We start from the raw sequence: 13,222 nt of genomic DNA on the forward strand, positions 1-13,222 counted from the left end.
ATGGGAAAGAGCGGGAAAGTGGAACTGATCCACTTTAGATCAGCCATGATCTTATTGAATGGCAGGGAAGGCTTGAAGGGCTAGATGGCCTACTCCTGCTCCTATTTCTTATGTTCTTAATACCAGCATCTCCACATCAAGCTCAAGCAAAGGCAGCAGCATGGCTGGGAGGCAGACTCAGAGGGGGAAGCTTCCATACCTCTGATCTGGAATGTACTGGAAACCTGGTACTGGACACAGGAGGACTCACATTCTCCAACCAAATTGTTACAGTCCTTCACCTTGGTCACAATTTCTGATCTTCCCAAAATGCCATGAGCTGAGATATGCCTCTCATGATTCAGGTACAAGCTGCCATTGCTTAAGTGAAGCAACCCTCCCCCTCTCCCAGAGCCAGACAATGGAGATGCCTGGTATCAAAGATCTGCAGATTTTAGGTCCCCCCCCCGGCCCATCCCGACCTAGCTAACACCAGCTGGAGGAGGGGTGGCTGGAGATCCAGTACCTGTGATTAGTGGCCTACCAGGTTTGAAGCAGTCTTTAAAACTATAGGATGTATAAAGGTTGAACCCACTGCCACAGATACAAAGCTGTATGCTCTCCTCACCTGAACAGAATACTTTTGGATATATTTCCCAAGTTCGATCGTAGCATCCCTTTCTTTAAATTCATTCTCATGCTTCTGAAAGAAAATGATCATGTTGTTTAAGGATGTTGTCCTGACCAGTGGGATGAAGTGAATGACGCATCATAAGATACCTCTAATTACCTTTGATTCCTCAGTGAGAAAGATCTCCATCTCCTCCTTGGTCACTGTGCCCATTTCAGCAATCTGTCGGTAGTAGGCTTTCACTTCTTCCTTGTAGCGTGGAATGTCTCTGGCGTAAAGCACTTTATTGGTTGGAGAGTGCTGAGAAGGAAGACCTTGGATTTAATTAAAGCCTTTCAAAACCTCAGGATGTCCCTGTATTTTACAGATAATGAGGTGTTTTTTTTTAAACAGTAGTCACTATTGTAATGTAGGAATTGGGGCAACCGATTTGTTCACAGCAAACTCCCACAAACAGCAATGTACTAATGACTAATCTGTTTTGTGACATTGGTTGAAGGCTAAAAATTCTGTAAGACACCTGGGAGAACTCCCCTGACCATCTTCAGATAATATTGCAGGATCTTGAGAGGACAGCCAGATTTACAGACTCTCATTTAAAAGGTATCACCTCTATCAGTTCAATACCCTCTCAGTATTACACTGGAGTGTCCTCAAGGCTTTGGAATAGGACTTGAATCCATAACCTTCTGACTCCAGAGATTCCAAAGTGCTTCCCATTGGGGTGGCACGGTGGTTAGCACTGCTGCCTCACAGTGCCCGGGTTCTATTCCCGGCTTGGGTCACAGTCTGTATGGAGTCTACATGTTCTCCCTGAATCTGCATGGGTTTCCTCCCACATTCCGAACGATGTGCTGGGTAGGTGCATTGGCCATGCTAAATTCTCCCTCAGTGTACCCGAACAGGCGACGGAGTGTGACGACTAGGAGATTTTCACAGTAACTTCATTGCAGTGTTAATGTAAGCCTACTTGTGACATAAGAACATAAGAAATAGGAGCAGGAATAGGCCATCTAGCCCCTCAAGCCTGCCCCACCATTCAATAAGATCATGGCTGATCTGAAGTGGCTCAGTTCCACTTTCCCGCTTTCTCCCCATAACCCTTAATCCCCTTGCCTACCAAAAACCTATCTACCCGTGTCTTAAATATATTTAGCGAGGCAGCCTCCACCACTTCAACAGGCAGAGAATTCCAGAGATTCACCACCCTTTGAGTGAAGAAGTTCCTCCTCAAATCCATTCTACACTGCACCCCCCCTTATCTTGAGGCTGTGCCCTCTAGTCTTGCTGTCTTTTCTGAGCGGGAAGAATCTCTCTACCTCTACCCTATCCATCCCCTTCATCATCTTATACGTCTCTATAAGATCTCCCCTCATCCTTCTAAACTCCAACGAGTACAAGCCCAGTCTATTCAGCCTCTCTTCATAGTTCAACCCCCTCAACTCCAGTATCAGCCTAGTGAACCTCCTCTGCACTCCCTCCAAGGCCAAAATATCCTTGCGTAAGTGCGGCAACCAAAACTGCACACAGTACTCCAGCTGCGGCCTCACCAGTGCCCTGTACAGTTGCAGCAAGACCTCCCTAATTTTATATTCAATCCCCCTCGCTATGAAGGCCAGCATCCCATTTGCCTTCCTGGTCACCTGCTGCACCTGTAGGCTGGGTTTTTGCGACTCTTGCACAAGGACCCCCAGGTCCCTCTGCACTGTAGCATGCTGCAGCTTTTCACCCTTTAAATAGTAATCCCTCCCACTATTATTCCTGCCAAAGTGGATAACCTCACACTTGCTAACATTGTACTCCATCTGCCAGGTCCTCGCCCACTTGCTTAGCCTATCTAGATCCCTCTGCAGACTTTCCACACCCTCTGCACAATTTGCTTTTCCACTTGTCTTTGTGTCATCAGCAAATTTTGACACCCTACACTCAGCCCCCTCCTCCAGATCATCTATATAAATGGTAAATAGCTGAGGCCCCAGCACCGATCCTTGGGGCACTCCACTAGTCACCAACCGCCAATCCGAATAGCACCCATTGATACCTACTCTCTGCCTCCTATTAGACAGCCAATCCTCTATACACGCTAACACCTTACCCCCAACTCCATGCCCCCTAACCTTCTGTAGCAACCTTTTGTGCGGCACCTTTTCAAACGCCTTCTGAAAATCGAGAAACACCACATTCACCGGTTCCCCTCTGTCCACCGCACTAGTCACATCCTCATAGAATTCCAATAAATTCGTCAAACACGACTTCCCCTTAACGAATCCGTGCTGCGTCTGCTCTATCAAACAATTCTTCTCAAGGTGCCTTGCTATTTCTTCTTTGATGACGGATTCAAGCATTTTTCCTACAACAGACGTTAAACTAACCGGCCTATAATTCCCTGCCTTTTGCCTGCTACCCTTTTTAAACAGTGGCGTAACATTAGCCGTTTTCCAATCTTGCGGCACTTCCCCGGAATCCAGCGAGGTTTGGAAAATAATCACTAAGGCATCCACTATCACCTCTGCCATTTCCTTCAGAACCCTGGGATGCATTCCATCCGGTCCTGGGTGACCCTACTAAATAATTTTAAACATTGAATTACAGCAGGAAAAGCAGAATCGATCACACAATCCAACAATAAAAAATTTCAAAGAACAAAGAACAAAAACAGCCTGGGAAACAGGCCCTTCGGCCCAACGAGCCCACACCGCCATTTTAACACTAACAGTCCCCCCCCTCCACTCATGACCCTTATCTATTGTTTTATGGCCATCCACATTGAGGGAAACTAATTTAGGGACAATTTATTACTGCCAATCAGCCTAATAGCACATCTTTGGGGTGTGGGAGGAAACCGGAGCACCCGGAGAAAACCCACGCAAGCACGAATTTTAAAGGTGGACAAATGTAATTTGACTGAGATACAGAGCAACCAAGATTTGTTTGAAAAGGGGGATAGCCTTGAGGGGCTGAATGGCCTATCCCTGTTCTGATACACTTAATGGCACAAGTATTTGTAATCTACCGCAACATAATATATATATTTAAAGTGTAAATTTTGAATTCCGTTTTAAAGCATTCCATTGAGACTTCTTCATAACTGACCACAAAGTACAGAAACAAAGCAACATAAGGGAAGGAAGTGACATAAGAACATAGGAAATAGGAGCAGGAGTAGGCCATCTAGCCCTTCGAGCCTGCCCCGCCATTCAATAAGATCATGGCTGATCTGAAGTGGATCAGTTCCACTTTCCCGCTTTCTCCCCATAACCCTTAATTCCCCTTGTCTATCAGAAACCTATCTACCTGTGACTTAAAGATATTCAGCGAGGTATCCTCCACCACTTCAATGGGCAGAGAATTCCAGAGATTCACCACTCTTTGAGTGAAGAAGTTCCTCCTCAACTCCAATCTAAACTGTCCCCCCCTTATCTTGAGTCTGTGCCCTCTAGCTCTGCTATCCTTTCTAAGCAGGAAGAATCTCTCTACCTCCACCCTATCTATCCCCTTCATTATCTTATATGTCTCTACAAGATCCCCCCTCAGCCTTCTAAACTCCAACGAGTACAGACCCAGTCTATTCAATCCCTCCTCATCTCTGGTATCAGCCTAGTGAACCTTCTCTGCACTCCCTCCAAGGCCAATATATCCTTCCGCAAGTGCGGCGACCAAATCTGCACACAGTACTCCAGTTGTGGCCTCACCAGTACCCTGTACAGTTTCAGCAAGACCTCCCTGCTTTTATATTCTATCCCCCTCGCTATAAAGGCCAACATTCCATTCGCCTTCTTGATCACCTGCTGCACCTGCAGACTGGGTTTTCGCGACTCGTGCACAAGGACCCCCAGGTCCTTCTGCACTGTAGCATGCTGCAGCTTTTTGCCCTATAATCCCTCCTACTATTATTTCTACCGAAGTGGATAACCTCACATTTGCTAACATTATACTCCATCTGCCAGGTCCTCGCCCACTCACACAGCCTATCCAGATCTCTCTGCAGACTTTCCGCACCTTCCACGCAATTTGCTTTTCCACTCATCTTCGTGTCATCAGCAAATTTCGTTACCCTACACTCAGCCCCCTCCTCCAGATCATCTACGTAAATGGTAAACAGTTGAGGCCCCAGCACCGATCCCTGTGGCACTCCACTAGTAACCAACTGCCAACCAGAATAGCACCCATTGATTCCAACTCTCTGCTTCCTATTAGACAACCAATCGTCTATCCACACTAACACCTTACCCCCAACTCCATGCACCCTAACCTTTTGCAACAACCTTTTGTGAGGCATCTTATCAAACGCCTTTTGGAAATCTAACAACACCACATCCACCGGTTCCCGTCTGTCTACCGCACTAGTCACATCCTCATAGAAATCCAATAAATTCGTTCAACACGATTCCCCTTAACAAATCCGTGCTGCGTCTGCTTGATCAAACGTTCTTTTCTAGGTGCCTCGCTATTTCTTCTTTGATGACGGATTCTAGCATTTTTCCAACTATGGATGTTAAACTAACCGGCCTATAATTCCCTGCATTTTGTCTGCTACCTTTTTTAAACAGTGGCATAACACTAGCCATTTTCCAATCTTCCGGCACTTCCCCAGAGTCCAGTGAATTTTGATAAATAATTACTAAGGCGTCCGCAATCACCTCTGCCATTTCTTTCAGAACCCTGGGATGCATTCCATCCGGTCCCGGGGACTTGTCCACCTTCAGTCCCGTTAGTCTATCAAGCACCACCTCTCTAGTGACAATAATCGCATTAAGGACCTCATCTCCTACCATCCTTCTATCTTTAACATCCGGCAAGCTATTAACATCAAGTCCAATATAACAGAGAAACATAGGTTCCAATTTCTATTAGTTCCAGAGAGGCATATAAATAAAAACATTCATTTCCAATCAGGTTTGAGTGGTTGAGAAGGGAATCCTGGGCCATAGAGAGAGGCAGAAAGCAGGAAACTAGACACCAGTTAACTTAACATTGCTAATAGGAAAAATGTCTGAGACTATTAATAAAGACACTACAGCAAGACAGTTGGAAAACTTCAAGATAATCAGGCTGAATCAACACGGCTTTGTGAAAGGGAAATCATGGGCGGGATTTCCATCCTCCCCCCACAGCATGTTTTGCAGTAGCGAAGGAGGTGGCCTGCCATTAGCTGGAGGTGTGATCTTCTGGTCCTGCCACTGTCAACGGCTTTTCCCCTTGTCTGCAGCCTCTGCTACAAGGGAGGGTCACTGTCTACAGGATCAGAAGATCCTGCTGGCAGGAAAGAATCAGACTGCACCAAAAGATCTCTTACAGTGCAGAAGGAGACCATTCTGCACCAATTCTCCAATACTGCAATTTACCCAGGCCCTATCCCGTAACTCCACATATTTACCCCACTAATTCCTCTCACCTATACTTCTTTGGATACTAAAGGGCAATTTAGCATAGCCATTTCACCTAACCTGCACATCTTTGGACTGTGGGAGGAAATCCACACAGACATAGGGAGAGTGTGTAAACTCCATACAGACAAGTCACTCAAGGCCGGAATTGAACCCCTGGCACTGTAGGCAGCAGTGCTAACTACTATGCCACTGTGCCATCCCAAAAGCTGGAAAATTTCAGCCTATGTTTAACCAATTTTTTGGAGTTCTTTGAAGAAGCAACATGTGCTGTGGACAAAGGGGTACCAGTGGATGTACTGTACTTAGGTTTCCAGAAGGCACTTGATAAGGCACCACATCAGAGGTTGTTGCAAAAGATAAAAGCTCAAGTTATAGGGAATTATATATTGACATGCTAACAGGAAACAGAGAACTTAAATAAATGAGCCAGTGTCTAGTTGGCAAGATATAACAAGAGATGTGCCACAAGGATCAGTGCTGGGGCCTCAAATTTTTACAATTATTAAATGGTCTTGGATGGAAATATAGAAGGTATAGTTGCTAAATTTGCTGATGATACATAGACAGAGAGGGTGGGAAGATGTGAACAGCGTACAAGGAGGTTAACTAGATTAAGTGAGTGGGCAAAAACCTGGCAAATGGAAGGTATGAAGCTGTCCCTTTTGACAGGAAAAATAAAAGAAAGTATATTTAAATGGTGAGAGACTGCAGAGCTCTGGGATGCAGAGAGATCTAGGGTTCCTAGTGAATCAATTGCAAAAGGTTAGTATACAGGAACAGCAAGTTATTAGGAAAGTTAATAGAAGTTGTTGCAAAGGTGACTGAATACAAACATAGCAAAAGGGCATTAGTGATACCAAATCTGGAGTACTATGAACAGTACTGATATTACTTAAGGAAGAATGTAAATGTGTTTGAAGCAGTTCTGAGAAGATTTATTAGACTGATACCTGGATTGGATGTGCTATCTTATGAGTAACAATCCGATGGGTTAGGTTTGTGTCCTCTGAGGTTTAGGAGAGTAAGAAATGACATGTTTGAAACATACAAGATCCTCTGGAGTCCTGACAGGGTGGATTTGGAGACGATGTTTCCTCTTGTGGAAGAATCTAGTACTCGGGGCCGCTGTCTAAAAATAAACCCATTTTGGACATGATGAGGGGAATTTTTTTCTCTCAGAGAGCTGAGAGTCTCCGGAACTCTCTTCCTCAACAGGTGGTAGAAGCAGAATCTTTGAATGTTTTTAAGGCAGAGTTGAATTAAAAAGGGTGAAAGATTATCAGGACGGGAAGGAGATGTAAACTTATAACCATATTAGTCATGATTTTATTGAATAACAGGCTTGAAGGGCTGAGTGGCCTACTCCTGCTCTTCGTATGCTTGTTTGAGAGGTTTACATTTGTTTCCTTGTGCGAGGTGATGCACCTCCAGGTCTCACATGGAAACCTGAGGCTTTCCATACCCTGAGCTCTCCCCGCTCTCTCTAGTGATGTCCAGAGACTCCTCCATACAAAGCCCAGCTGGGGCTTCTTGTTCTGACTCACCAGCCGGGTTGTGAATGTAGCCGTTTTCAGACTGTATCAAATGGCCTGAAAGCTGAGATTGGGCCTCCCCATTCCCAGACTCCCTAGGATTACGGTCCACTCTGGGATATGCAGCACCTACCAACGCCCATTCCCACTCACCTGCCACCCTGTTCATCTCTCCCCACTTACCTATCTATGTTTCTCAAATCCCACCCCCAGTTCATCTTCCCCCCACACATCCCCTCAGCGGAGCCATTGATTGTGCTACAAATATTCCTCTGAAACCCTGTTTTAATAGGCAAGGGTGGAATTGGCAGGGGGTTTAAAGGAGTGCGGCATATGGGAAGAGAGTGTAACAAATGTAAATTGAATGTGCAGGGATTGTAATGGGCAGGGGGTATAACAGACAAAAGTGTATTGGGGTGGTGGTGTAAAGTACAAGAGGAGGGGGTGTAGTGAATGTGAATAGGATGGGCAGGGGTGTAATGGGGTGGGAGTGTAACAGATAGAAGGTGTAACAAACAGTGTGTAATGGGTTGGTGGTTTAATGGATGGGGGTGTAATTGGGTGGGGGGTATAATGGATGCAGGTATAACAGGACAGAGGTGTAACGGGACAGGGGTGTAACGGGACAGGGGTGTAACGGGACAGGGGTGTAATGGGTTGGAAGCAGCTGAAAGGCGGTTCCTTTTCTCCCCCAAATGGTTAAAATCAGCTAAATCAGCTCCAACATAATTACCTTCCCAAGCTGGTGTGATGTTAAAGAGAAGGAATCCATGAAGGCCTGTGCAATGACAGACAGGCAGCCATCCAAATGTGGGGTTTTCTCGATATCAAACACAAACTGAGGATTTTTAAGGATGTTTATCCAAAAGCGCAGAGGAAGGCTGGAGAAGGAAGAATAATAATATTAAAAGCTGACAGTGTCATTATCAAATATCAGAACATTGAGGTGTTCTTGTCTTGTTCTTTTCCATGCTGATCCCCAGTGATTGGATCTAAGTAGCTGAAGCAGACTAAGAACAAAGAACAACACAGCACGGGAAACAGGCCCTTCGGCCCAATGAGCCCGCACTGCCATTTTAACATTATGAGTCCCCCCTCCACCCATGACCCTTGTCTATGCTTATGGCATTCCACATTGAGGGAAGACTAATTTAGGGACAATTTGTTACACCAATCAGCCTAACAGCACATCTTTGGGGTGTGGGAGGAAACTGGAGCACCCGGAGAAAACCCACGCAAGCACGGGGAGAATGTGCAAACTCCTGCAGACACTGGTTCAAATCCATGCATCTGCACAGCAAACAGTGATAGTCACTGAGCTGTTGTGTTACGCAGCATCTGGTCCAGTTTAAGCGTACACTAACGACATGAAGCACTAGGCCACTCTTGAAACAACCAAGAGCAGCCCTCATACGACCCATCGTGTTAAGCCCCTTGTTGGACAACAAGGCGGACTGAAGCACCTGCAGATTAAAAGAGAAAAACATCAATACCGTCCACATCCTTATACAAACATTCAAGGGAATCCCCAAGTGAAACAAGTGAGCCAGAAAATATGTTGGAAGGTCCATAGGAATCAATTGATTCCCAGGGACGTCCCAAGGCTCCTAAACCCTATTTAAACAGTCTCCTATATCCCTCCATCTCCATCCCGCTCATGTGCCTATCTAAGTAATTCTTAAACAACTCCAGCGTGCCTGCCTCCACCACCTTGCTTGGCAGAGCATTCCATACACCCACTACCCTCTGTGTGAAAAACCTCCCTCTGACATCCGAATTATACCTCGCCCCCCCCACCCTAAGCCCATGGCCCCTCATAATGTGCGTTTCCAATCTAGGAAAAAGCTTACCACTGTTTACTCTATCTATACCCTTCATAATCTTATATACCTCTATTAGATCTCCCCTCATTCGCCGTCTTTCAAGGGAAAACAGCCCCAATTGGCTCAATCTTTCCTCATAACCCAGTCCTTCCATTCCAGGCAGCATCCTGGTAAACCTCCTCTGCACTCTCTCCAGGGTCTCCACGTCCTTCCGGTAGTAAGGCGACCAGAACTGGACGCAGTACTCCAAATGCGGCCTAACCAACGTTCTATACAACTGCAACATTAGACTCCAGCTCTTATACTCTACATCCCTTCCTATAAAGGCTAACATACCATAAGCTTTCTTTACAAGCTTCTCCACTTGTACTACCACCTTCAAAGACTTGTGCACTTGCACCCCCAGATCCCTCTGCATTCCTATACTCTTTATAGGTCTACCCTTTATCATATAACTCCCATCTACATTATTTCCCCCAAAATGCATCACCTCACATTTGTCAGGATTAAATTCCATCTGCCATTTATCTGCCCAATATAGCAGCCTATCTATATCCCATTGTATTGCCTGACACTGCTCCTCACTGTCCGCCAATCCAGCCATCTTAGTGTCATCTGCAAATCTGCTGATCACACCACGTATTCCCTCTTCCAAGTCATTTATGTATATTACAAATAGAAGAGGTCCCAGTACTGAGCCCTGAGGCACACCACTAGTGACAGACCTCCAGCTAGAAAAGGACCCTTCCACTACTACTTTCTGTCTCCTATCACCAAGCCAGTTCTCAATCCATCTAGATACCTGTCCTCGTATTCCATGAGCCTTAACCTTTTCAACCAACCTACCATGAGGGACTTTGCCAAACGCCTTACTGAAATCCATATAAACGACATCAACGGCTTGTCCTTTGTTGATCGTTTTTGTCATCTCCTCAAAAAATTCTACCAGATTCGTAAGGCAAGACTTCCCCTTAACAAAGCCATGCTGCGTACCCCTAATCAGATCGCAACACTCTAAATGCTCATATATCCTATCCCTAAGAATCCTCTCCATCAACTTGCCTACCACTGACGTCAAACTCACCGGCCTATAGTTACCAGGGTTATCCCTCCTACCCTTTTTAAACAATGGTACCATGTTCGCTATCCTCCAGTCCTCTGGGACCTTACCCATGTCCAAAGAAGAGACAAAGATTTGCGTCAGAGGCCCAGCAATTTCATCTCTCGCCTCCCTAAGCAGTCTAGGATAAATGTCATCAGGCCCCCGAGATTTATCAGTTTTAATGCTACCTAAAAGCCCTAACACTTCCTCCCTCGTAATGGATAGTTCCTTCAACTGGTCTACAGCTCCCTCCCTCCATGTCCTTCCAGACATCAAGCCCCTCTCCTTTGTGAATACCGACGCAAAGTATTCATTCAGGATCTCCCCTATTCCCTCAGACTCTAAGCACAATTCCCCTCCTCTGTCCCTGAGAGGGCCGATTTTTCCTCTAACCACCCTTTTGTTCCTGACATAGGAGTAAAATGCCTCTGGATTTACCCTAATCCTGTCTGCCAAAGCCATTTCATGTCCCCTTTTTGCCCTTCTAACTCCCCGTTTGAGCTCCCTCCTACTCTCTCTGTATTCCTCCAATACTCTCTCCGTTCCCAGTTGCTTAGACCTAACATACGCCTCTCGTTTCTTCCTGACCAAGTCCTCAATATCCCTAGTAATCCACGGCTCTCTAATCCTACGTTTCCCATCCTTCCTCTTAACCGGCACATGTCTTTCCTGCAACCAATTCAGTTTTCCCTTGAAAGACTCCCACATACTGAACGTGGACTTGCCCTCAAACAGCCTATCCCAGTCTGTATCCCTAAGTTCCTGCCTGATCTGGCTGTAGCTAGCCTTCCCCCAATTTAGCACCCTCCCCTTAGGACAGCACTCATCTTTTTCCATTAATATCCTAAAGTAGACAGAGTTGTGGTCACTGTTAGCCACATGTTCACCTACTGCAACCTCCACAACCTGACCTGGCTCATTACCCAGAACTAAATCCAGTACAGCCCCTTCTCTAGTCGGGCCATCTACATACTGTTGCAAGGAACGTTCCAATACACATTTTACGAATTCCTCCCCGTCCGAACCCCCAGCTCTAGGCACTTTCCAATCCACCCCAGGGAGATTAAAATCTCCCACTACAACAACCCTGTTCTTCCTACACCTGTCCAAAATGTCTCTACATCTACCTTCTTCCACTGCCTGAGGGCTGTTGGATGGTTTGTAGTACACCCCTAGCATAGTAATCGCTCCCTTCCTATTCCTCAACTCCACCCACAGCGACTCAATTCCTAACTCCTCTATATTATCCTCCCTCTGCACCGCTGTGATGTGCTCCCTAACTAACAACGCCATTCCCCCACCTCTTTTTGACCCTCTGTCACGCCTAAAACATTTATAGCCAGGAATATTTAGCTGCCAGTGCTGCCCTTCTTTGCAGTGTTGATTAGTCACAGTTCCAGTTTTGGATCCTCCTCTGTGCTGTTTCAATGCAACAATGTTATCACTGAATCTACATGGGATAGAGAAATTTGGCATCATTACACTACTAATAAGACATTTCTTTCCAAAGGGAGTGGGAGTCTGAAGTTCTTTTTTCCAAGATGGTGCCAGAGCGAGGAAATTTCTTACAAGCTGTGTCCAGCATACCTTCTAATTCTATCTTTTACTCTCATTCTATGCTTCCAAAACTTCATTCTAACTCTTTAAAACTCTAACAATGCTTTAATGCAATTTTTACATTCTGCACTCTCTCATTTCCTTCTCTATGAATGGTATGTTTTGAATGTACAGTGCACAAGAAACAATAACTTTTCACTGTATGTTAATACATGTAACAATAATAAATCAAAACAAATCAAAAAGTTGGGGAAAGTGATCCACTTCTACACCTGGTAATCAGACAGATTCAACCTGTTAGAACCCATCTGTACATCACATACCACTGTCCCGAGAATCAGTGGGACGGACAGGGTTTATAACAGGCAAGAGAACAGCTGCCCATGTGGTGAAGATGAAAACTAACTCTACTGATCACCTGTCTTACAGATAAGAAATTAAACAGCGATCCTCTCAAGTGACTATGAAAGATCCCATGGCACTATCCGAAAGAAAGCAAAGCTTTCCTTGTATTCTGGCCAATACTGATTCCTCAGCCAACGTGACTGAAACAGATTACATTTCATTGCTGTTTGTGGGAGCTTGCTGTGCACAAATTGGCTGTCACATTTCCTACACTACAACAGCAACTATACCTCAAAAGTGTTTAACTGGCAAACACTGTGGGACAGTCCTGAGATTGAGAAAGTAACAAAGCCTTGCATTTATATAGGGCTTTTCACAACTGCCAAACGTTTCAATGTATATTACTGCCAGTGAAGTGCCTCACTGTTGTAATCTTGGAAAGATGCAATACTTATTCAAGTCCTCATTTTAGTAGACTTGCATCATTTGGACACTTGATATACTCCATCTCTATGGCACATACATTGTTCTTGACCACTCCCTGTTTTTTTTAAACAGAAGCAGGCAGTAGAGAGAGGGAAGGAATAATTTAAGCACAAACACAAAATGATCAGAAACACCATGGGCAGGATTTTCCAGCTGCGTTCGCCCAAGTTCAACAGACCTTTCTACAGTCCGTGTCTCGCCCGCTACAATTCTTGTGTTCAGGAGGGACGGCAAATTTCGCCCCCGTGTATTAGCAGGCCAGAAGGAGAACCAAGGGATTGGAATACATTCAGAGAATATGCAAGACCATATCCACAATGGATTACACAACATTCAGCCTCCACATGTTCGTGCAATTTACGAAAAAGTAGGCAAAA

At 45.3% G+C, this 13,222-nt stretch overlaps 1 protein-coding gene across 1 annotated transcript in view; it reads right to left on the minus strand.

The window, feature by feature from the left end:
* The window catches only part of plxnc1 (plexin C1), a 157,860-nt gene that overhangs the window by 5,156 nt on the left and 139,482 nt on the right, over nt 1–13,222 (minus strand). Inside the window, exons 31-33 of the mRNA XM_080207165.1 lie at nt 8,266–8,413; nt 770–910; nt 608–682 (exon numbers count right to left, since the gene is read on the minus strand). Of these exons, the coding sequence (XP_080063291.1) occupies nt 608–682; nt 770–910; nt 8,266–8,413 (364 nt within the window). The remainder of the gene's footprint in view (nt 1–607; nt 683–769; nt 911–8,265; nt 8,414–13,222) is intronic.

This window comes from Carcharhinus amblyrhynchos, chromosome 19 (assembly GCF_965287045.1).
Source record: "Carcharhinus amblyrhynchos chromosome 19, sCarAmb.v2.hapA, whole genome shotgun sequence".
NCBI classification, from domain to species: domain Eukaryota; kingdom Metazoa; phylum Chordata; class Chondrichthyes; order Carcharhiniformes; family Carcharhinidae; genus Carcharhinus; species Carcharhinus amblyrhynchos.